At 39.2% G+C, this 25291-nt stretch overlaps 2 protein-coding genes across 5 annotated transcripts in view; one reads left to right on the top strand and one right to left on the bottom strand.

Moving 5' to 3' along the window:
- SERPINE3 (serpin family E member 3) overlaps positions 1-13476 on the top strand; it is a gene marked incomplete at both ends in the record, with an annotated part of 67775 nt that extends 54299 nt beyond the window's left edge. The window contains 3 exon segments of the mRNA XM_080660130.1: positions 10260-10346; positions 10809-10892; positions 13433-13476. Of these exon segments, the coding sequence (XP_080516256.1) occupies positions 10260-10346; positions 10809-10892; positions 13433-13476 (215 nt within the window).
- The window catches only part of INTS6 (integrator complex subunit 6), a 104383-nt gene continuing 89857 nt past the window's right edge, over positions 10766-25291 (bottom strand). For all 4 annotated transcript variants that reach the window (XM_080662904.1, XM_080662905.1, XM_080662906.1 and 1 more), the window contains 3 exons: positions 18330-18704; positions 16886-16979; positions 10766-15062 (listed from right to left, as the gene is read on the bottom strand). In XM_080662904.1, the coding sequence (XP_080519030.1) occupies positions 14969-15062; positions 16886-16979; positions 18330-18704 (563 nt within the window). In that variant the 3' untranslated portion in view covers positions 10766-14968. The remainder of the gene's footprint in view (positions 15063-16885; positions 16980-18329; positions 18705-25291) is intronic.

The following is a 25291-nucleotide window of genomic DNA, read 5'->3' on the forward strand; positions in this document are numbered from 1 at the left end:
AAACAGTATGAAAAAGGGAAAGTGAGCAAGGAAGGGTTTGCATAAAGAAAAAAATGAGATAGAGTAAAGTAATGATAAAAATAAAATAAAATAAAAATATAATGTAGAACACTAATTAAAAAAACAAGAAAAGGTCAAAATAATAATAATAATAATAATAAATAAATAAATAAATAAATAAATAAATAAATAAATGGAAAAAAAATGTAGTTTCTTAAGTAAAAGATTAAAAAAAAAGTGAAGTAATTTAATGTCCCATGGAGGCTGATCTAAGACCCCTCTCCACTGTTCTGTCTGCCAAGTCTCAGCTTCCTGCTAGATAGTCAGCACCGTGTTGAAGCTCCCAGCGATCCACAGCTCCTTTGTGTTAGACGCCACAGCCTTGGTGTCATCCAGGCGGGACTTCTCTGCCTGCTATGTTTGTCTGCCTGCTTTCAGTCGTATTTACACAAGCGTCTATTTCTGACACTGCCTTTAGGTGGCAGTGTTTCTGTATTAGTTTCTGGGACCAAATGGCCCCTCAACTCAGTTCCCAAGGGCTCCCTGGAGTATTTCAAATCTTTGTTTCCCTGCCGAGTTCAAGGCTGGGTGTGTCACTGCCTTTAGGTGGCAGTGTTTCTGTATTAGTTTCTGGGACCAAATGGCCCCTCAACTCAGTTCCCAAGGGCTCCCTGGAGTATTTCAAATCTTTGTTTCCCTGCCGAGTTCAAGGCTGGGTGTGTCGGTTCAGGGTTGGAGGGATCCGACTGTCTCAGAGCTGGCTTCCTGATTGCCTCTCCTTATTTTGTTCCCAGCTTCCACAAAACCACCTTGCTTTGCATGGCAGCCACTGTGAGTGTTTGTAATTGAAAGATCCTGGGTTTAGAGAGTAAAAGCAAGGAGATTATAAAGACTGAGCAACCATGCCGCTATGCATTTCTCTATCTCTCCCCCAGCCTCCAGCCCTGCGCCGCAGGTGCAGAACCTCATGCTGCCTTTCTGGGCACAGCCTCCCATGGCTGTGGGCTTAGATCTAGAGTCCTTCACTGCCAGGAGCCCTGTGGATAACCTTCCACAGTCGAGTGCTACACTTGTCCCTAAGGGAAGCGGTGTTGGTTCAGCACAGTCCAGGCTGCACGGGTTTCTCCCTGCAGCCCAGATCCCACCAGTTTCCTGGCTAGCTCTGACCTTTCTGTCCACAGATTGTCTCTATTCACAAATTCCGGGTGGATGTTATTCGATTCAGCTGTTCTATCTTCTCCGTGAGAAGGCGCCAGACCCATCTGCCTATTCAGCTACCATTTTGTCTCCCCCTGGACAAACTTTTTGGGAGCCTGCGGCCAGGGAGGCTGGAATATCGGTGTTTGTGGGTTCACAGCCAAAGCAGCTGGTCCCTGGCTGGTGTGGCTGTAGGATCCTGGATGGTGTCCGATGTTTCCCCTGGTGGAGGTGAGGCTGGGCTCCCAGTCACAGCCACTCTCCCCCTCAAGATGGCATGATCTATGCGGCAGAGCTAGCCACCTCGGTAGAGATTTCAGCGGTAGTAGAGGCTGCCCAGCTAGGGGAGCCTGGTCCGCCATCCCCCAACAGTCCTGAGGAATAACTGTTCCTCACTCACAAATATACACATGCCCCACACATCCACACACTCCCCTTTTGCTCTTTCACTCACTCACTGTCGTCCTGTCTGCTGCCATCTTGGATAGCTCCCTTAATGGTTCTTAAACATCTCTCTGCCTTTATGTCCTAGAAGCACATCTTAAAATGTCATCAATTCTGTGTCCTCAAACAAGACTGAGCTTAACTAACATCATGCAGCTCACCTATTGATAAAAACTTCCAAAACCTTTAAGCTCCTCTGACAAGATCAAAAGAACCTTTAAAGATACCTAACCTTTTTATTATATTGCAGTTAAAGTCTATTTTTAAATCAGCAGAAATAGAGGCTCATGGATCTGGCTTGTTAAATAATTATTGAGCAGTTACCATATGCCAAGTATGAAGTTTGCAGTCATGTTTCCTGCTGATAAAACACACCAGCCTTAAAATCTCTCATAAAGTTTTATTCCTCTAAAGTAGGGGTCACCAAATGATGGCCCAACACCTGTTTTTATAAATTAAGTTTTACTGAAACACAGCCACTCCCATTTATTTACAAGTTAGATATATATGTATATCGGCTTTCCTGCTACAAAGGCAGAATTGAGCAGTTGCAGCATACACCATATGGCTTGCAATGGCCAAAATACGTACTTAATATCTGGTACTTTGTAGATAATTAAATTTGGCAACTAAAGTTTTAAGTATTGTTTTCCAATGGCCCATCTTTAACCATACTCAAGAGACTACCAGGGGTGGGCAAACTTTTTGACTCAAGGGCCACAATGGGTTCTTAAACTGGACCGGAGGGCCGGAACAAAAGCATGGATGGAGTGTTTGTGTGAACTAATATAAATTCAAAGTAAAGGAGCGGAGGGGAGAGCAAGAGAACCCTCCGCTCTTTCGGCTCCACGGGCCGGATAGAACAGCCGAACGGGCCGGATCCGGCCCACGGGCCATAGTTTGCCCACTGCTGGACTAGTCACTTCTGTGGCCTAGTAGGCTATTGACCTAATTCTGGAGACATGGCCACTGAATCTAACAAATAGTTACATCATTTCTAAAATGGGGTAGCCACCACCCACCTCACCTCTTACTTGTGGAAATGAAATTCTACAACATATAGAAAAACATCAGTAGAGAGCTTGCCAAAGAGTAAATGATCAGAAAATACTGGCCTCCCTTCCTGTAATTAACAAGAGGTTACTATGCAGTTTTGTACTATGAATGGAAGCTTAACAGCTACAGGGGAATTTGTCCTTTTCTTTCCATTTGGTTCCAAAGCCCAGAATCATTTTACTCAAGTTCTCATCTCTTCCTTCATGTCATTAAATCCTTTTTTTGCTGTCTGAACAACTTGCTCAATATCATTTCAAGGCCCAACTGAGACCAGAATGTAATTTTTCTCCCCAAACATCCTTGACACTGCATGTCATGAAGCTGTTAAGAGCAATTCCAGTTTTATTTACACTAAAGTACCAGCTAGAGATACATTTCTTGAGCAATTCTACTTCCATAGGATCAGCAGGCTTGATACAAACCCATGCTTCCTATGCCAAGTAATACTCCTTGTGTACAAACTTGAAACTGTAAAAAGAACTATTTTATTCTTGACTTTTATAAGGGAGTAATTAGTTTCCAATCTCCGCTCAATAAGAAGTACAAGCTCCCTGTTAGTATGGCAAATGAGCAAACCACTCATAGCTGTTTACACACTGAAGTTAACTTATGTCACACCTGATGACTGCTCAGAACTGCAGTATGTCATCAGGATGGTGACACAGGTCCTTTTGAACTTCATTTGCCATCCCAAGAAAATCAATGAGCAACTATTGATAGAGATGTCTCCACTGTGAAAATTCCAGCACCCAGGGGTAAGGTTGAAGCACCTCTCTGAAACATGGAGACTGGGAGTACATTAGAAGGATAAGAGAAACGGCTACATTCTGACTGCATCAGCCCTCCTCCAGACTGACACAATACTGTACCCATGGCGCCCCACCCCGCCGGGGCCTACAGTTTCTCCAGTGGGAAAAGAGAGCCCAAGGTGAACATCCAGCTCGCTCAAAGTTGGAGGATGCTTTCTGAGAAGTCCATTTAGGTCTTGCCCCACAGGGACCACTGGGGATCAGGTAGAGATGGAGAAGGGGGTGCAGCAAGTCTTACAGCAAGCAGCCCTCAAACGTTGGCACACCATGATCCTGCTTTCAGGGCACCTCAGCAAAGACTCCAGCCAGCAGCAATGCTGATCTACAGAGTAGATCCAGTGGCTCTGTCTGGCCAGAAAGCTTGGTTGGCAGTTCTGCCTGATCTAGGTTCCCCAGTCAATGAGTCACACTACTACCCTACTGAGGTAGGGAAGCAAATTCAAAGCCACAACAAACTACTGAGTCTATGCTGCCCAGCCAGGAAGCCTGACCAGAGAACCCAGATAACCAAGAAGCCCATCCTACAGTCCCACTTGGTCAGAGAGCCAAGTCAGCAGACCTGCCCAACTATTGAGCATAGCCTCAGCTCCGTATAACCAAGAAGCCTGAACAATAATCCTGGGAAGCCACAGGGCCAGCTTACAGCAGCATTCAGCCACAGAGCATACCCTACAACCCCACTCAGCAGTGGAGCCCAACCTGCAGTTCCACCCAACTTTAGGGTACAGTCTATAGCCCCACCCAAACATTGAGCCCAGCCTGCAGCACCCTCCATTTAGAAAGCACAGCCATGAGACCCCACTTTAACAGGAGCAATTGTGAAGCCCAATCCATAGTAGCCCAATCATAGCATCCAATAAGTGGCACCACCCTGCCAGGGAAGAGACTGCAACCCCACCCAACCAGAGGTAATTGCAGGGTGAATGGCCCAACCTAGCCATGGGACATAACCTGAAGCCCTGCCCAAACAATGAGCCCAGCCAGCTGTCTCATCTATCTATATAACCCAGCCAGCAGCACCCCCACAACCTCAGAGCATATGCAGTGGCCTTGCCTTAATAGAGACAACAATAGCAAGCCCAACCTGCCCAAGAATGCTACCAGCTGACTGGTGAAGGTCAAAAGCAAATCTGCAAAATCTTGAAGAGGAAACTTCTTACTTAAATGCACACATACAACGTAAGGAATCAAGAATCGTGAAGAATCTGGAAAACATGACACCACCAAAAGAAATGAATAAAGCTCCAATAACTACCCTCAACAGAGAACTAAACTATGAGCTAAACAAAGAATTCAGAATAAGCCTCTTAAAGTTGTTTAGTAAGCAAGAACACACACACACACAAAAGATACAAAATTAAAAAAATAATGCATGAACAAAATAAGAAGTTGAAACAACAAAAAACATAGAAACCATTAAAAAATTCTAAAGCTGAAAAATACAATGATTAGAATTCAAAAGAGAGCTTAAACAGCAGAGTTAACCAAGCAGAGGAAAGAATCAATAAAATAGAAGATAAGACATTTGAAGTTATCTACACAGAGGATATGGTATCACAAAAGATCCTGATTAGCCAAAGAAAGCCCAAAAAAGAATAAAGCTAGAGGTATCACACTTCCTCATTTTAGACTATATTACAAAGCCATGGAAATTAAAACAGTATAATACTGGCATAAAAACAGACACATAGGTAAATGGGATAGAACCAAGACCCAAGAAATAAATCCATGCACATACAGTCAATGAATATTTGACAAGGGAGCCAAGAATACTCAATGGGGAAAAATAGTCTCTTCAATCAATGGTGTTGGGAAGACCAGATATTCACAAGTGAAAAAAAAAAAAAAAAACTGGATCCCTCGCTTACACCACTCACAAAAATAAACTCAAAATGGATTAAAGACTTAAAAGTTTGAAACCATAAAACTTCTAGAAGAAAACATCAGAAAAAAGTTCCTTGAAATTGGTCTTGGGAATGATTTTTTGGATATGGTACCAAAAGTATAAGCAACAAATGCAAAAGTAAAAAGTGGGATTATACCAAACTAAAAGCTTCTTCACAGCAAAAGAAACAATTGATAAAATGAAGGCAATATATGGAATGGAAGTAAATATTTGCAAGCCCCATATCTGTTAAGGGACTAATATCCAATATATATAAGGAAATTATACAAATAATAATAATAATCCAATTAAAAATGAGCAAAGGATCTGAAGAGACATTTTTCCAAAGAAGATATTCAAATGGCTAAAGGTATATGCAAAGGTAATCAACTAAACATCAGTGAAATACAAATCAAAACCACAATGAGACATCACCTCACACTGGTTAGGATGTCTATTATCAAAAAGATAAGCAATAACAAATGCTGGCAAGGATATGGAGAAAAGGGAACACTTGTACACGGTTGATGAGAATGTAAATTAGTACAACCACTGTGGAAAACAGTGTGAAGGTTCCCCAAAAATTAAAAATAGAACTACCATATGATCAGCAATTCTACTTCTGGGTATTTATCCAAATGAAATGAAATCACTATCTCAAAGAGATATCTGTACCTCTATCTTCATAGCAGCATTATTTATTATAGCCAAGACATAGAAAAAAACCTAAATGTCCATTGACAGATAAATGGATAGAGAAGGTGTGGTATATATACACAATGGAATATTATTAGACTATAAAAAAGAAGAAAACCCTGCCATTTACAACAACAAGGAAAAACTTTAAGGGCATTATGCTAAGTAAAATAAGTCAGAAAGAAAAATACAAGTATTGTATATCATTTACATGTGGAATCTAAAAAAAAAAAAACACAAAACACTAAACTCATAGAAACAGAAAGTAGTTTGGTATTTTTCAGGGTCAGGGGAAGGGGGTAGGGGAAAGGGGAAAGGTGGTCCAAGGATATAAAATTCCAGTTATAAGTTCTAGAGATGTAATGCATAGCATGGTGACTATATACTGTTATATATAGGAAGTTGCTAAGAGAGTAGATCTTAAAAATTAATACATAAGAAAATTGTCATTATGTGACATGATGGATGTGTTAACTAATCTTATTGTAATCATTTCACAAATATACATATATCAAATCATTATATTGTACACCTTAAACTTACACAAAGTTATATGTCAATTATAATCTCAATAAAGCTTCGGAGTGGAGAGAAAGAAAGGCATGAGGAGTGGGCTAGAGAATAAAGAGGAAGCAATTAACCACAGCCTAGATTCAGGGGCCATTTTCAGCTCCTTTTTAGCACTCTATATATCCTGGGCTGGGTGTTACGTGACACACTCTCCATCTTTTACAATTTTTTACAATTAAAAAGATGAGAAAAATAAACTAGAAGCAAACCTGGCAATAACTTTCTAAAAAGCCACTAAATTTGCCAATAGTAATAATAATTTAAAGATAAAAGACATTAGAAATGATATATTTATCCTGTTTTATGAGAAGCTGAGGATCAAATGTAGAGGCATTGATTTACATTTTGCAATCTTGTGTTTACACAATGTCATGTTATAAAGACTCTTAAACCTTTTGAGAGTATGACCAACCACACACACAGAATGGTGGTCTCTGCTAACAAAGGGGAAGGGCCAATGAAGCAATCATTTGAATGAGACTTACCCAAGACTCATTCTGTCCTATGCCCCTATGACTCTACAGACACAGCCAGCATTTCTTTGCAAGCGAAATCAAATTAAAAACATGAAGGCAGCTATTTTTTATGGAAATGAAACAAATGGACAGTGAGAATTGTCTAATACTCAATCATTCAACATTTACTACACACAAGCATTATTACACTAGTTGAGCAAAGTACAAAGTATTTAAAATGACTAAGACAGCATCTGCATCCTAAGAGCTAACAATCTAAAAAGTAAGGTTAACATGTAAACATGTTAGAAGATGTTATGGAAGATGACTGGAGAGTATGCCAGGAGGGAGAGTAAGGAAAAACTTAACCCTTTGCTTTGGATATTGAAATGTAATATAGGAGCAAATGGGTTTATGGTGGGCTATAGTTTCCCAAAGTATGTTACCTAGAATACTAATCCGGTAAATTTGGAGAAAAAGGATGGCTGGATGGTTCCATGATTCAATACTACATATTATAGTCCTCCTGTAGTAAATTAGCAGCACTAAGAAGTCCACTACTAAAAACAAAAGCACAGCACTACTCAGCCTGCATTTCCCATTTTAATAAACCAGAGAACCTTTTCTAGAGTAGCACCTATAAACAATCTTGGGAACAAATTTTGGGAAAACAAATTGTACAACCTCAATGGCACTAAGTAGCTGCTAACACTGCAGGAGAGAACGAGCCCAATGCCAGAAGCCCTTTGTGCTTGGCCTCTTTTAAGTTGGTTGCATAACATTTCAGTAGTAACTTAACAAAAGAAAGCATACAGGTATCTATAATACAAGATCAAGCAAGAAGAAAAACACAAACCCACAGATAACTCCTAATTTCTTGTTTTGATTACAAATGTTGTTCATCTGAAATGTTAACTCTTATCAGAGATATTTGAGAGGCGCCAATGCTGGGGCCTGATGGGCTATTAAGTCTTGACTTATGGCTGTGCAAACATGTAAATGTCAATTATTGAACCATTCTTGTAGTATGATGGAGAAAAACGATGAAAATGAAACTCTTCAGTTGCAGTCTCAAGAAACTGAAATGGCTACAAGTCCATCTAACCAAAGACTCATTTGTACCAATTGGTCCCATATCTCACATTGTGACAAGGTGCCTGGACTCTTAACACAAACACACTTATAATATTTTAACATGAAAATGTTAAACCTCTGCTCATTTCATTAACATTTATTTAAAATGTTCAGATACCATACTAGATAGCAATGAAGCAGATTAGTAAAACCTTCTCATGACCAACAACCATTTTTTATCCACAATTATAGAAAATTTCTTTTCTAAAAGTTTCTACAGAAAAAGACCAATTGCTTAAATCAGATTCGTCACTGGCTTTAGGACAAGAGATGCCAGGTGGCCCTAACTGGTTTGGCTCAATGGATAGAGTGTCGGCCTGTACACTCAAGGGTCCCAGGTTCGATTCCAGTCAAGGGTATGTACCTTGGTTGCGGGCAAATCCCCAGTAGGGGGTGTGTAGGAGGCAGCTGATTGATGTTTCTCTCTCATCAATGTTTCTAATTCTCTCTCCCTCTCCCTTCCTCTCTGTAAAAAAATCAATAAAATATATTAAAAAAAAAAAAAAAAAGAGATGCCCTGTGAATGTTTCCATTGCTTTCTCCCTTTCTCTGGCTCTGTCAGGTCCCCTTCAGTGATGCTGGGAAATAAATGTTCCTTACAGAGAACCCAGCCAACTCACAATTTCCTCTGTGTACTCAATTTATGAGATTGATGAAATGCTGTAGATACTATACTATGGGCTGGTTCTATTCTCTCATGACGGTCATTTGCCATCTCCTGGTATGTGCATAAAATGCAAAACACTTTAAGTATTAGTCTAAAATGAAACAAAGAAACTGCCTCAAAATACACATACATGTTAATGATCAAGACTCTTACCACAGATGCCTTTCCAACAGCATGCTAGAGTTGATGAGATTCTTTTTGAAAGATGATGGTGTTTGTGTGAAAGGGTGGGTGGAAATGGGCACTGCAATCAGAAAGCCTGCATATGCCCAACTCTACTGATCAAGATTGTAACCTCAGATGACAACAGCTCACCTAAAATTTAAGGACTGAATAATTTCTAGTGTTCTCTAGTTCTAAGGATTCTTAACTTTCATTCCTTATTGTGTCATCAAATATTTCATTGTGGAGTTATTTTTAAATGATTAATGGTTAAATTACAAAAATCAGTTAATTCCCTTAACCTAGTGGTCGGCAAACTCATTAGTCAACAGAGCCAAATATCAACAGTACAACGATTCAAATTTCTTTTGAGAGCTGAAAACCATCTTCTGCGCATGGGCCACGAAGTTTCAATCACACTGTACGTGCGCGCCCGCATGTGGTATTTTGTGGAAGAGCCACACTCAAGGGGCCAAAGAGCCACATTTGGCTCGCGAGCCACAGTTTGCCAACCACTGCCCTAAGCTATCATATTCCTATTTGCTAGTTTATCTTTGAAACTATTAGCACACAACTATGATAGTTCTAACCTCTCATTTTCTTTGCAGATTCCAGCCCATGAGGCAAGTTAATTGCATAGCTGATATAGCTCAGTATACAGAATGCACTCCTGCAGCATCAGACACATTTTCAATTCACTGAATGCCTTTTAAAGCCTATAGTAAAATCTGCCACTGTTATTTAAAAGTGGCTCTTAAAATGCAGTCCATCCAAGAAGGCATTCAAGGGAAATCATCTCAGAAGCTTGACAAAAATGCAGATTTCTGGACTCCAGAATCTGCACTTCAACACATATTTGGTAATTCTTATACCACCAAAGTTTTAGAAATATTGGCTGACAAAGATGTAAATATGAACTAGAAACTATTTTTTAAAATAACTATTGAAAAAAATGGGGCACAACTCTGAATATTAATTTGGGGTTTTTATATGATTTATTAACTTTGATGTTTTGAAACTTGCATAAAATATTGCACCTTAAGAATTTTCTGACAAGCTTTCCCTAGCTATACAGTAAGCAACATAAGACTGTTCAGTACACGCTTGAAAAATGTACTCAAATCTCTAAAACAAATGCATAAAAAATACAATAAGCAATTCAAATCTTTATCTCCTATGGTTAGGCCAAGATGGCTTTCATGTTTTTGAAGTGATCCACAAAGCCAAAATTGAGGTTTCAGAGGAAGGCACCAAGGTGTCTGCAGCCACAGGTGTGTTCGTAAGGGGAACTGAGCTGTCCACATAGCCCCACTGCTGCCTATATCTAGACTTAGCCAGTTCAAATCTTCACACTTCTGAAGTTTCCTACTGAAAACCCCAAGTGCAGAAGTGGTACAGCAGTTAAAAAAACATGTTAACAGAGAACAGTTTTTGAAAAAAATGGGAGAAAAGAGATACCCATTTTAAAAAAGATTTGTACCATCATCATCCCCACAAGGAATAGTCATTCTGAAAAAATAGGTATCTTTTCTCTTTAATTTCCCCCCATCCTAATCAAAATGAAAAATTAGGATGCTTTTACTTCAAAATCAAGGGACTTCATATCCAACTTTAATAGTAACTTTCTTCAAATGAATAGAAAATGCAATGGGGTTCTTCTGTTTTTAATTTATCTTTATTATTTAAAGTATTACAGATGTCCACTTTTAATGGGGTTCTTCTCTTTCCTGCAGTGCTATTGTTACTAAAAAGGTCTCAGATTCCTTTTTTTAAAACAGATTGGCCATACATCTTTTTCCTGAGAGAGCACAACACAGGTATTACAGTATTGTTAGAATTCATATAAATTATCATCAGCCTCTCTCTAGCAACAAGGGCTCATTTATCCACAGTAGCCTAACAAGCATTCCCTCTAGCTGGTTTCCATGGTGCTTCAGGAGCTTCCCGTTGTTGTGCTGTATATCCCAAGAAAGGAAAACATTTCGTAACTAAAGGGAAACTAATATCCTCTGTAGGTTTTCACCGTTCTCTCTCAAGCTCATTTGTAGTTGATGTACATTTTTAAAATTCAGGTTTCTACTTCTGGGGAGACTTAGAACATGAAAGTAAAATAAATGGTAAGTCTTGACTTTTTCCAGTTGTTGCCCAGTTCATTGTTATTGCAGGGTAAAAGACAGTTCCTTCAGACCACTAGAGTATCCAAGAAGTCCTTTGACTCTTAGCAACCCTAATGGTCTCAGTCCGTGGTCGGCAAACTGCGGCTCGCGAGCCACATGCGGCTCTTTGGCCCCTTGAGTGGTTCTTCCACAAAATACCACGGCCTGGGCGAGTCTACTTTGAAGTGGCGTTAGAAGTTGTTTAAGTTTAAAAAATTTGGCTCTCAAAAGAAATTTCAATCGTTATACTGTTGATATTTGGCTCTGTTGACTAATGTTTGCCGACCACTGGTCTAGTAAATGCATGCACTCAGATTTCTAGTCTTTTTGTTGTTCTTAAGTTTGCTGAAAAAAATCAAATGTTTGCCTTTGTAATTTTAATCCCCACTATACCTTAATTTTTTAAAAAAAAAAAAACAGTATAGTACAGGCAAATCATTAGCACACAAGGACAAGCCCAGAAGTCCTAAGTGTCAACAACACTGAATAAAGTATCTAAATTATTCCTCTTAATGTTCCCCCTCCTCTTATGGCAATTATCAACCTAGGAAGGAAAAGAGATTCTCAGTAAAGAGTTGTTGGCAAGTCTAAATGTGTTAAAAAGAAATAGTATGGAACAAGACTAATGAAATCAAGCAAAAGTGGATCTACTTTAACTAAACATCAGGCATTATTTTTATTTATGGAGAGAAAAAAGTCAAAAGTTAGAAATCACGAAAATTAGGCATAGGCTTTACACAAATTATTAAGGAAATATTGTCAACATCATTTTATCTGAGAATCATATGCATACTGCTGCAACTTGTGCTAGAAATCAAAGGAACACTTTTGCAACAAAAAGAATGAAAATGATCACTTTGGGATTATTTGGGGAGAAATGGTCCATCAACAGATATATCCTGCTAGTAATCATCCCAACCCCATACATATTAGATGAAAATGTCACGTATCACTCAGAACAGGCAACAGAGAGCCCTCTCTTAGAAAGGATACATGTCAAAAATGGAAGATGACAGGTTCTACTCCCTCAAGAAAGACAGGAGACTAAATTGGAACAGAAAAGTCAGTGTCAAAAGCTGATAGCCAATAAAAGTTGATGACAGTTCTTTCTTGGAATTTAACTGCATAAAAATGACTATAAATCTTTGAAGTAGTAAAGGACACACCACCATTTTGATGATAGGAGTTTGTAGAATTGCCTTAGTAAACAGAGAATGAAAACATAAGGCTAATCCAAAACCAGTGACATAATCTGCCACACATCTATAGTTCCTATGAATTAATTTACCTCTCTTTCTCAGAGATACTTACCCACATCACACAAGTGGATGGACACTCTTCTGGTGACAGGGGTATTGAAGAGATAAAAATGAGTCTAGCCATCAGTATCCAAATTGATCAATCTTACTAATAAGGGCAAATAATAACTCATCTATTGACAAATGGGACACATGAGACCATTAAGAAAAACTCTTAATCTCAAGATTTAACTGTTGAAAAATATAATTTGTCCAGCCTAGTCATCCAGCGAGCTGAAAGGCCTAAAAGACATATTTCCCTCAAATATAGTCCACTTCCCCTTTGCTTATAAGAATTCTACAGTATTTCACTAATTGAAATATAAGCCGTTTCATAAAATGCAGAAAACCTGATAGAGGTGGGATATTAAGCTTGAATTTCAATGGGTTTCAAACCTTGTGACTAGGTTTTAGGATGAGCATGTAGAGTATTGTGGCAGAGATTGATAAAAAGAGATTGAACAAACTGCTTCTTTACAAGTCTTTCTAGGGTTCATCCCCCCAACAATAGATTAAAGGTCAAGAGTCTAAAGGATTAGTAGCTCATAAGCAACTTTTGAAATGAAAATCAGAATTTTTTTGATAAGGACACTCAATATTGGAATAAACTGAATCCCTTTCTTAAATATTCTTAAGCATGAACTTTTATCTGAATGACTTGTATGTAATCCCTTCCATTAATCTCAGAATATAAACATATATGTAATTTAAGACCAGACAATATATTCTGAATTTTGTGTAGCTCTTGCTGAATTTAGCAGTGTGACTGTAGATAATTACCTTAACAATTTCATCTATTAAATGACATCGTGCTTTACTTAAAGTTAGTAGAGGTAAAAAAGGTTTAAAGAATTGCATATGAAAATACTATATAACATTATACATGCTTCTTTTTCTTGACAGGGTTTATCTTCAGTATTGGGAGAGCTTTAAATCCCCTAGACTAAAAAAATTAACAGATCTCAAACATGTTCTCCACTTCATCTATGCTTTTCTTCATAAAAAGTTACAATTTCATTACCCTATACCCTTGAAATGTAAAAACTGTTCTACTAAAGTGTAAAAAGGGTATGTAATTTTCAAATGTTATGAACCTAAAAATACTTCAATTTTACTAAAATTTTATAAATTTATTTCACCCACTTAATCTAAATGCATTTTAACCTTCTTTTTCTACTGGCTACCCCAAAGCACTACAAGGCACAGCAGTGATATATGAATGTTGAGTCAGGTCATAGGGTCGTGTCCTCAGTAAGGACACGAGGCCACTTTAACAGAAGGTGGACAATGAATAGTATTTGTTTTTCCTTGTCCCAGGTAAACGGGGGTAATGCAAAATGAGCCAAGTCATTCTAATGTGTTTCCTTTTCATTTAGCTTCAAATAAATGAGGAGTTTATGTGTGAGAATAGCAGAGAAGAACAAAGAGATCCCCCTTGAACTCCCAATTTGTTATGGAACTTTTGTAAGCATGGAATCAAGCTGCTAACAGCTAGATATTTCAGAGTATGTAATGTGCCCCAAACTTACAACTTCCTAACAGTTTCAACTCTGAGCCATCCACAATCCTAGTGAGAAAGGAAAAGGCGTTGAAGGGGAAATAAGGAAACCAATAATGTCCAAAGGTGTCTGCTTTTTAAACAGCTTTTAAAGTATCTGCCTATCTGCTACAGATTCTTGATTCCATTCTCTGGGCAGAAATGGGAGTACTTTGGCATGACCAACACAGCTAAGAACATATAGAAAAAAGACAATGCAGATTATGTACCAAGTAATTACAGTTACGTTTAACAAATATGAACTTCAAGTGGTGTATTTTTTCAATGCTAAAAAGCAAAGCTTTTAAAATTCCATTATCTTAAGATAGTTTTAAATGATTTCTTTAAATGTGATTATTTCCTAAACCACACAAGAGTAAAATAGAGCATTTATTGATGGAATAACAAAAGTGCTTTTCTTAAATATTCTTCAAAATACATTTGTACAACTTACAATAATATATCCAAAATAACTGTATATACAAAACATTACCTAGTTTTAATGTATGTGCTTTTTTCCCCAAAAATTACAAAGTAACTTCTTTTTTATTTTTTTTTGGCAAAGTTCAACCTTAACAGAGGTGACAATTTTAAAGGTTGGTTTAAGAAAATAGAACCTGAGGGAAATTGACACGCAAGAGTCAATGACAAGCAAGAGATTTGAAGGAATATTTTTAGTTTGTTAAATAAAAATGTTTTTTAGAGTGATACTTTTCACATTACAAAAATAAACCAAAATGAAAAGGTCACTGTAAAATGATAAGATTCTGTAGACTTGCTCTTAGTATTTCAAATAGCCAACAATGCATGTCAAAAAAATGAATGCAAAATCACAACAGTCTTGTATTTACTTTGTATTTGGAGAAGATATAGTGAAATAAGTGGCCACATTCTGTTTTCTTTTAATTGCTATTAATATGGTTGATCTGATTGGCTCTTCGATGAATTTCATCCAAGAAGTTCTCCAGTTGTTCTATTAGCATTCGTTTTTTAAACCTGTATAAAAAAAATAATAGCACTCTCAATTTCTTTTTAACGGGTAAGTTATAAATCAGTATAATGTTTTTCTTAAAACAGAGAAACTGCCTTGGACAGATTTTTCAAAGTGAAATAAAATTAAAAATCAACAACTTTATAATATATAAAATCTCCTGGAAGACTAGCAATTATTTTTTATCATTACTGTATTATAGTTTGTTCCTAAAACAAACAATCCAGGCCTAAGTACAATGGGAAAGAGGTTATTCCTTCCACAATAAAAAAGAAAAAGGAAAAACCTAATATATACAGGATTACTAATATTGCAGCAAAATTAGGACTCCCAAAGTAATGATTTCAATAGCTTCTTCTTATGTTCTTTGAAAGCTGAATGTTAAAAGGAATGTGAACAAAGTATGAATATAATCCCTCACAAAATGTTAGATGAAATGAAAGCTGGGTAGTAGCACTTAAAAGCCACAGTGTTCTACTGTTACAATTTGAAAGCTAGCAAATCAAGGATAATTAGACATCTTTAGTATAGAATATAACGAACAGTTAAATTTCAAACTGCAATTAAAAATTTTTTTTCAGTAATATAGTACACTAAAACTGCATTTGTCTACATAAGCACTAATACTACTGATGCTTTTTAGAATATCCCAAAACAGTGCCTAATCTATATCCACTTCTATGCTACTTGTAACCACTATAAAATTACACAACTCTCCAAAACAGCGATTTTCAACCTTTTCATCTCATGGCACATATAAACTAATTAATGAATCTGCAGCACACCAAAAAACACATTTTTGCCAATCTGACCAAAAAATAGATATAATTTTGATTCATTTACACTGATTATTGTTGTGATGGCTGTTGTCATTTTTTAATTTGACAATGTAAGGGAAAAGAGGTCAATGCCCCTGACTAGTCAGGTATTACGGAAGTTTTTAACTTCTTGAGGCAATTGCTGCTCTAAAAGGTGGCAGAAGTAAAGTGCAGGCACCAGGAATATAGCTAAATCCATGATGACGTCCAAGATGACAGAATGTTATATAAAGAGAATAGGTGAAATACTCAAAACAAATAATGTGAGAAGTTATCGCCTTATCTTGCACCTTCAAAGTAGCCTATGCTGTAGCCTCTCTCATTCTCTCTTTTACACACACACACACACACACAGAATTAACGGCTCAATCTAAAACCAACTTTGAGTGTAGCATGGAAGAAACTGAGGGACTAATTAAAAAATGGGTATATTGGGAAGGTCAGATAAGATAAACTCTGTTTTCTTATAATACTAAAAGTCTTAAAGGAAAAATAAAACAAATTTTTATATTCACTAAACTTATAAAACTATACAGTTAACTGTACTATGGAGTTATCATTTAAAATCTTGATTCACATTCCTTGTACTAAAGTACATAATCTGGGCTACTGAAGCAATCAGAATAAGGCCCATTTGTCCTACTCTGGTCCCCTTAACTTCAAGTTTTCCCACATACAAATGAGCTGCATTGTAATATTGCCTTTTGAGGTTATTACTAATCACTGATTAATATTAACAGTAGTCCAAATATACAAAGGAGAAAAATTAGAGGCTATTAAATATACAGACACCAAAAGCCACAAGAGTAGGAAAAAAGAATTATGCAAGTATCTGTACTTTGTAGGAAGAAAAGATTCAAGTTCTAAATAATTTTTGTGTGGCTCTTTTTTAAGTGAACTTCTTTCAATACATTATAAAAGAGAAGTGCTTATGTGTGTGTGTGTCACATACATGCATAGCACAATAGATACTGTTAAAATACTTCTTATAATGCTATAAGATTATTTACCTTGATGCTTCTTTAATGACATTTTGTAAAAATATTAGTCTTGTTTGTAAACTGCCTTGTACATGCTTCAGTAAAGTGAAGATTCTTTCATATTCTTAAAAGAGAAGCAAAAAGAAAAATTAAGTGGCTTTCATTTGCACTCATGTTTAATATTTTTCTATTGTAGTTCACAAGATATACTAAGACAAAACAAAAAATATTCTACATAAAATTTTCACTGCTCATTGAAGACTTTAACTTGCCAAACACTGCTTTTTTAGTAAAAGTTCTCATTAAAGTACCAAAGCTTAGAAGGGTGAATTTATAGCTTTTTGGTACTGCCACTAAAAAATAAGACGCAAGTGGCTTAACAAAAATCCACCCTTATAATGAAAATTCTAAACTATAGCCACAATGGGGAAAGGGGGTTGGGTGTCGGGGGTATAAGGAGGAAAAATAATAAAACAAATTAAGAGTGGCTATTTCAGTTTCAAGTTTTCACACAAAACTCTGCTAAGGACTATAAGATCATAAATGGCAAGGACTGAGTCTTACCCATTTCTGGACCATCATAACAAGTGATATGTCAACACCTTCTGAAAGAATGCCAGTTGATACTGAAACTTTATCCCACAAAGTTCTTTTGTTTTCATATAATAGCTTTCATAACTTTAGTTTTTTTTTACCTAAACACATCCCTGGTCATCATAATAATTTAAATCTTAAAACACAGTGGTAGGCACTATGCCAAGAACTTTAGAGACATGAAGTCATTTAATATTCCTGACATCTTTTTGGGTTTGCTGCTACATTAAAATTTCAGTTACTAGCTAGGAGAATACTAAAGACTATGGGTTTCTGTCATGGTAGGAACTATATGTAATTTATCTGTGTGCTCTTCCTGTGTTCTCAGTCCCTTCTGCTTATCATAGTACTTTGGATATAGCAAGCAGATATTTGTCAGTTTTTGTCAGCTGAACAAAGAATCAAATCCCACATATCTATCTATATATAAAAACCTAAGTGGCCGTTCGATTGGTAGCTATGACGCACAATGACCACCAGTGGGCAAATGCTCAACATACAGGCCTGGAAACATGGAACAGACTGATGAATGATGAATCTCAGAAGGAAGGGGGAGGTGGGAAGGGTAGGAAGAGATTAACCAAAGATCTTATATGCATACTAGAGGCCCGGTGCATGGATCTGTGCACCAGTGGGGTCCCTTGGCCTGGCCTGTGGGGACTAAGCTGAAATCAGCAGTCCGACATCCCCCGAGGGGTCCTGGATTGCAAGAGGGCACAGGCCCGGCTGAGGGACCCCACTGGTGCACGAATCCATGCACCAGGCCTCTAGTAGCTTATATATATACTATTCAAGATTGATCTAGAATTAGATATAAGCTTTTAGTTAATTATTTTTGAGCACACACCAAAAAATCTGAGGTGTGTCTAAGTATACATACTTCTTCCTGGTTTTCTAATCTCTTTCATTATTTGTGCTTTTAGTTCAGTGTTGACTTTTTCGTGGCTTCTGCAATGCATCAATTTCTTTCCTTTGTTGAGTGAAGATGCTGGTATATTTTCTTCAGGGCATTGTACTTTATCTCTTGGCTCCTCATGATTTTCTAAAAATCCACCAACAGTGAGGTCATTAGTTCCTAAATGATCATGACCAAGAGTCTCTGTATGATTGGTTGGTCGTTCCAGTAAATTGGCTGGAGAAGATGATGTTGAAAATTCAGTATCCATAGCATTTGGTGTAATATCTGATGAAAGTTGGTCAGCAACATGATTTTCAACCACATCATCTATTGTTGAATCATTACTGGCTTCTGAAACTAAAAACAAAGATAAGAGGGGAAAATTATGAGAAACAATTTCAAAGCACACAGTAAAGAAAGCTCTAAAGAAATATCATTGCAACAAATTACAACTTATCATTTTCACAGATGCAAACTAACAAATAATGTGATGTGATGCTTAAGCTTTGATAAAGATATGGTGGATTCAATGTGGAACATTCACAATATTTATAAAATCTGTACAATTTTTGCCCTTACGGGGGAAAAAAAGAAAAGCAACTTCAACTTTTACTTCTCTGTTTTTCTATGGCAATTTTATTGAACAAGTATGGCTTTAATGTTTTAGGGAAATATACATGATCAAGATTGTCATGCTTATCTTTTCTAGCTCTAGCTCTAGCTCATTCTAACCTATAGTTGCCTTATACATCTGTTGTCACTTAGAGACAAAAGTAAACACAGGGAGTTTAACATGTTCAATGGTCTTCAGGGAACATACCACCAAACAGGTCATTTTACAGTACACCCTTTTCTTATACTCATCCATCTGATCTTCATTACTGGAGTAATGCAGAACAACCCAGTGCGCACTTCAGCTCATTAGACAACTAGATTTAAAAACTTTCCACCTTGCCATTTACATTAGATTATTACACTTACTCCCCACAGAAAGCTGAATTCTAAGTTCCTTGATTGCTCACGAAACCTCTAAGACAACAGCTGAATTCATCACTTCCCTCACTGTCCAAAATGTACTCATCCCCACAAAAATCCCTTGAACTTCTGACTCCCTCCTAAATCCTACTCCAGAATACGCAAACTTTACTGAATGTCTTCTACAACTAATTTTTAATTGAAACCAGCTTTCCTGCAAAGAAACTTCTCTCCTTTTCAGACCTGAAATAGAAACGGCTTTCTCTTAAACACTCTCCATGGGTGTGGACTGATTCTTTCAATTCCCAGAACCACCTCAAGATCCTTTTTCCATGTACTTTTGTTAAAACTCTTGTTCTTTTGAGGCTCAACTGTGTCACTTTACTCATCCTCTCTCTCCTCATCACTATCTTTATTGATCTCTAGGTACACCTCTGTGGTCCCGATGTCTCCAGTGCCTACTTCACAACTTCCTCCCACCCCCACATGTCCCTCAGGACATCATTCTAGGTCAGAGATTTTCCTTACTACTCAAAATGTGGTCTGTAGACAAGAAGCATTAGCACCATCAGCAACTTGCAAGAAATGCTCATCTAAGGCTCCACCCCAACTCAATGAATCATAATCTGTAGTTTTTACTAGGCCCCAGGTAATTCACATATACATTCAAGTTTGAGAAGTGCTGTAGTACGTTGACTTCAATGTCTGAGAAGATAACCTACCTAGAACTGGCCTCCCAATTCCTCAATTACTTATCTCCAAAGAACTTTTCCACCTATATGTTTGCCCCTCAAGTCAAGCACAAATTCTGGATGGAGAGGAACCTTATCTTTGTACTGCCCCTGGCTCTTTAACTCAGCCAGACTTTTACTCCAGAGACTCCTCCACTTTCTTCTTCCTCTTAATCATATCCTTTCTAAATATCCAGTTTCTATTTATCCAACTTATATCCTATAATGCATCACTTTTTAGCAATGTCTTAAATTCTCTCATCCTTTTGTTATTCCATGGCACTGGCCAGGCATAACCCCACATTTGATGACTCTATCCATCTGCTTTTTCCAAACCTGCATTTGGAAGGATGAGCACTACTGGAGAAATATGATCACAATCACTATCTGTACTTGATCTTAGCCCTGCTTCGCAATCTTATAAAAGCCTTTTCTACCTCTCCCACAAGAGATCATTTTAATCTCCTCTACTCTCTTCACATCTCTGATTTTCCCCAATCTCTCCTCCCCTCTCAGCAGTAGACGTCACTTCTTGCTTTACAGAGGAAAGAAAAGTAGAGGCCTGAGATGAATGAAGCTTCCCATCATTAAGCTTGTATCCATACCTATTAGGCGTCAGTGGAAACAGCATTCTTTCATCTGGGGTTTGGACAATTCTCTTTAGCTTTCTCAGTGATTTTGTGCTGATTATGCTTTTTCTCATCTTCATTTTCAAATATTCCTATCACACCTACCTACATTTAAACATGCTCACCTCTCTATCAGCTTAAAAATAAAGCAAAATCACCATTTTAACCCCATAACCTCTTCTAGCTCCCACTCTCTTTTCCCACCTACCCTTCACAGATAAACTTCTTCAACTGGTTGTTTACATGCACTGTCTCCATTTTCTCATCTTCCATTCTTCAACCCCTTTACTACACCAAAAATTGTTCTTGCTGAGACTAAAATTGCTGTGATTAAAGACTAACAGAACCTTTCTAATCTTCTTCTTGATTGATCTGTTTAAGATGTATCTGAGGAAGACAAAATGGCGGCGGAATAGGCAGACGTGTTCCAAGCCTTGTCCAGGAGCAGATAGAAGGAGCAACTAAATCAAATAACATCCACCCTGAATTGGAAAAGTAGACACAGCTGGTGAGACAATTTGCAGCTGGGAAGGGCAGAGGATGCCTGGAGAACGGTAAAATCAGGGATCTGGGCTGGAGAGAGGTGAAGAACCTCCAAGCCCAGAGGGTCGGAGGGAAGCCGCACAGCACCCAGGCCGCACCCCTTGGGACAGGCCTAACATCTGACTGTGGAAAGGAAGTCCACAAGGCTGCTGGCAGCACGGGATTCTAGATCTAAGCCCACAGCCACGAGAGGCTGAGCCCAGAGGGGGCAGCCTGAACTGCCCAAGCCACGCTGTGCTGGGGGAAGAGGGGCTCGCAGTGGCACAACTCTTTTCCCTCTTGTTGGTCTTTGCTTTTATTCACTAAACCCAGTTCATAGGACCTTTTAAATACAAACACTCACCTGTGGTTGAGGTGCAGGTAGAGGTGTGGACTTGTGGAGAGGAGAGGGTCAGGGAGAGGTGCCAGGGGTCTGGCACTGAGACATACATGAGCCACCACACCTAACCAGCCATTTTATCCTGAAGAGATAGCCCCTCCCTGCAGTCTCCAGGCAACCAATACAGCCACACCCAGACTACACCCTGAATGTTATAAATGATAGAAAAAACAACAACTAATAATAATCTGAATAGTCCCTGAGAGCCCTCAGGGATTGGGCTGAAGAGAGGCGTTTCAGTCCCAGCAACCTCCCCAACTATAGCCCTGACAGAAACAGCTGCTTGAGAGATTAAGATTGACAGTGGGCAGACAGGCTAAGTGGACAGATTGGTTCTGCCTGCTGGCAGTCAAGGCTGTGGAGATAGACACAAACAGAGAAGCGGTGGACCGCTTGGAACTTCAACAATCTAACAGGAAACTGAGAAGTGGCAGACAGTACAGAAGAGTGGGATCTTAAACCAGTCCCCATGGGGCATTAAAACTTGGTGGAAATGAACCACACTCCACTTTTTCATTTTTATTATTATTTTGTTATCTTTTTTCTTTATTTTCCTTTTTTTTTTTGGTCTGCTTATTTTTTTTCTTTTCGCATTTTTTTTCATCATTCTATTTTTATTTTATCCTATTTTTTAAATTAATTTCCTTTTTTCTTTCTCTTTATCTTTCTTCTTATCCACTCATCATCTTTCTACTTCCTCTCTACTGAATTGAGGTACTCCCCATATTCATTCAATTCCTTAACCTTACTTTCTGTATATAAGCTTGGCCTCTACAGATTCTGCCCCCACCCTCTTTCCTGGGTGTTTGGTGTTTGTATCTTTTGGTTTATCTGTTTGTTCGGTGGTGTTTTGTCCATATATGAATGCATGTATGTATGTATGTATGTATGTGTGTGTGTGTATATATATATATATGTATATATATATATTTATATTTTCCTCTCTTACCATTTTTTTCTCTCTTTGATATCATTTGCACTCTTTTCACTCATCTAATTCTCTGATGGTCACTTATATTGGGGTTATCATTGTCGTGAGTACATTTGTGTTTTGTTCCCTTTGTGTCAAGTCTTGTCGAGTGGCATTTTGTCCTGTTTGGTCAATGTAGTAGAGAGCGAGCCACATAACCAGATACCTGGAGAGGAGACTCCATCCACGAACAGATCAATAATACTCCAGACAGGAAGATGGTGGCAGTGAGGGAGAGAGTGAAAGTGAGGGAGTGAAAGGGGAGTGTGTGGACATGTGGGGTGTGTGTGTGTGTGTGAGTGACAGTTAGATCCCGCAGGACCTTTGGGGTAGGCAGATCGGGCTTGCCTAAACAGGCAGCCTCTGCTACTGTTGCAAACAGTCCCAGGACAGCCAGCTCTACTGCAGAGGCCGCGCCTTCTTGAAGGGGAGAGCTGTTGTGACTAGGATCCCAGCCTCACCTCCAACCAGGGTGCCTCAGACACCACCTGGGACTCTACAGCCACCCCCATGAGGGACCTGCTGCCTCGGCTGAGGTTGCACAGTCACCGAAAATCCAGCCACCCCGGGCATGGGCTCCTGTGAGTTCCGAAGAGTGCTCCCCTCAAGCCAGCCCAATGTTTTAGCCCAGGGCGCCATGACTAGATGAGCAGCAGCCACATGAGCAGCCCGCCCCTGTCCGAGGAGCAGCAGCTGCATGAGTAGCCCACCCTCATCTGAGAAGCAGCAGCCCCACAAGCAACCCGTTCCCCCCCCCCCCATTTAGAGGAGCTGCCACAGCTGCAAGCAGCCATGCAAACAACATCTATCAGAGGAGCTGCTGCCAACTGAGGAACAGCTACTACCACGACCACCCGAGAAGCAGCCCGTGCACGACTCGACACCTAGATCCTTTGGTGAGAGCAAAAGTGGGGAGACAAAGAAACCCCCAAAGGAAAGGAAAGGAGGAATCACCAGAAAAGCAGCTAAGTGAAATGGAGGCATGCAATATGTCAGAAAATTAAGAATAAGTCATACATTTCATAAACTGGATAGATAAAAAAAATCAACAACTTATGTAAGAATAAAGAAGAAATAAAGAGTGATAAGCTACAATAAAAAAACAATATGGAAAGTTTCAACAGTAGACTAGGAGAAGTGGAGGACCAAATTAGCCAATTAGAAGACAGGGAAGCAAAATACACCCAAACTGAACTGCAACTGGAGAAAAAAATTAAGAGACAGGAGGAGAGCCTAAGGGAGCTTTGGGACAGAATGAAACGAAGCAACATACAAGTAATAGGGGTGCCAGAATGACAGGAAGAGGAACAAGTGTTAGAAAACCTATTTGAAGAAATAATGTCAGAAAACTTCCCTGATTTGGGGAAGAAAAAAGTCAAACAAGCACAGAGAGTCCAAAACAAGATGAACCCAAAAAGACCCACACCAAGACACATCGTAATTACGATGGCAAATGATCAGGACAAAGAGAGAATCTTAAAGGCTGCAAGAGAGATACCGAAAGTTACGTACATTAGATTATCAAAGATTTCTCAACAGAAAAACATCAGGCCAGAAAGGAAAAAAGGAAGTTTAAAAAGTGATGCAAAGCAAGGGACAGAATCCAAGAATACTATACCCAGCAAGGCTATCATTCAAAATTGAATGGGAAATAAGAAGCTTCACAGATAATAAAAAGGGCTAAGGGAGTTTATCAACACCAATCCAGCAATGCAAGAAATGCTAAAGGGACTGGTATAAAAAGAATAAAAAGGGAAGAAGGAACTCAGGCACAAAAATTAAAAATGGCTACAAAAAAGTACCTATCCTATCTAAAAGAAGAGTAATATGCAAATTGACCATCACTCCAACACACAAGATGGCTGCCACCATGTGATCAAAGATGGCCACCCCCATGTGGATACAAGATGGCCGGCAGGGGATGGCAGTTGGATGCAACTAGGGCTGCAAGAGAGGGCACTTAGGGGTGACCAGGCCAGTAGAGGAGGACAGTTGGGGGCAACCAGGCCTGCAGGGGAGGACAGTTTAGGGGGAGACAGGCCTGTTAGAGAGGGCAGTTGGGGGGGGGGGACTGGGCCGGCAGGGGAGGACAGTTAGGGGCAATCAGGCCTGCAAGGGAGGGCAGCTTGGGGGGACCAGGCCTGCAGGGGAGGGCAGTTGGGGGCAACGAGGCCTGTAGGGGAGGGCAGTTTGGGGGGACTGGGCTGGCAGGGGAGGGCAATTAGGGGTGATCATGCCTGCAGGGGAGGGCAGTTGGGGGGGACCAGGTCTGCAAGGGAGGGCAGTTTGGGGAGACCAGGCCAGCAGGGGAGGGCAGTTAGGGGCAGTTGGGCCAGCAGGGGAGCAGTTAGGCATCGATCAGGCTGGCAGGAGAGTGATTAGGGGGTGATCAGGCTGGCTGGCAGAAGCAGTTAGGGGCAATCAGGCAGGCAGGCGAGCAGTTGGGAGCCAGCAGTCCTGGATTGTGAGAGGGCTGTCCGACTGCCTGTTTAGGCCTGATCCCATCCTAAACGGGCAGTCGGACATCCCTCGAGGGGTCCCAGATTGGAGAGGGTGCAGGCTGGGGTGAGGGACACACACCCCCGTGCAAGAATTTCATGCACCGGGCCTCTAGTCAAAAATATCTTTAAACGTAAATGGACTAAATGCTCCAAATCAAAAGACATTGAGTGGCTGAATGGATAAGAAAACATGACCCATATATGTGCTGTCTACAA

The sequence above is a fragment of the Plecotus auritus genome, assembly GCF_963455305.1.
Source record: "Plecotus auritus genome assembly, chromosome: 3".
NCBI classification, from domain to species: domain Eukaryota; kingdom Metazoa; phylum Chordata; class Mammalia; order Chiroptera; family Vespertilionidae; genus Plecotus; species Plecotus auritus.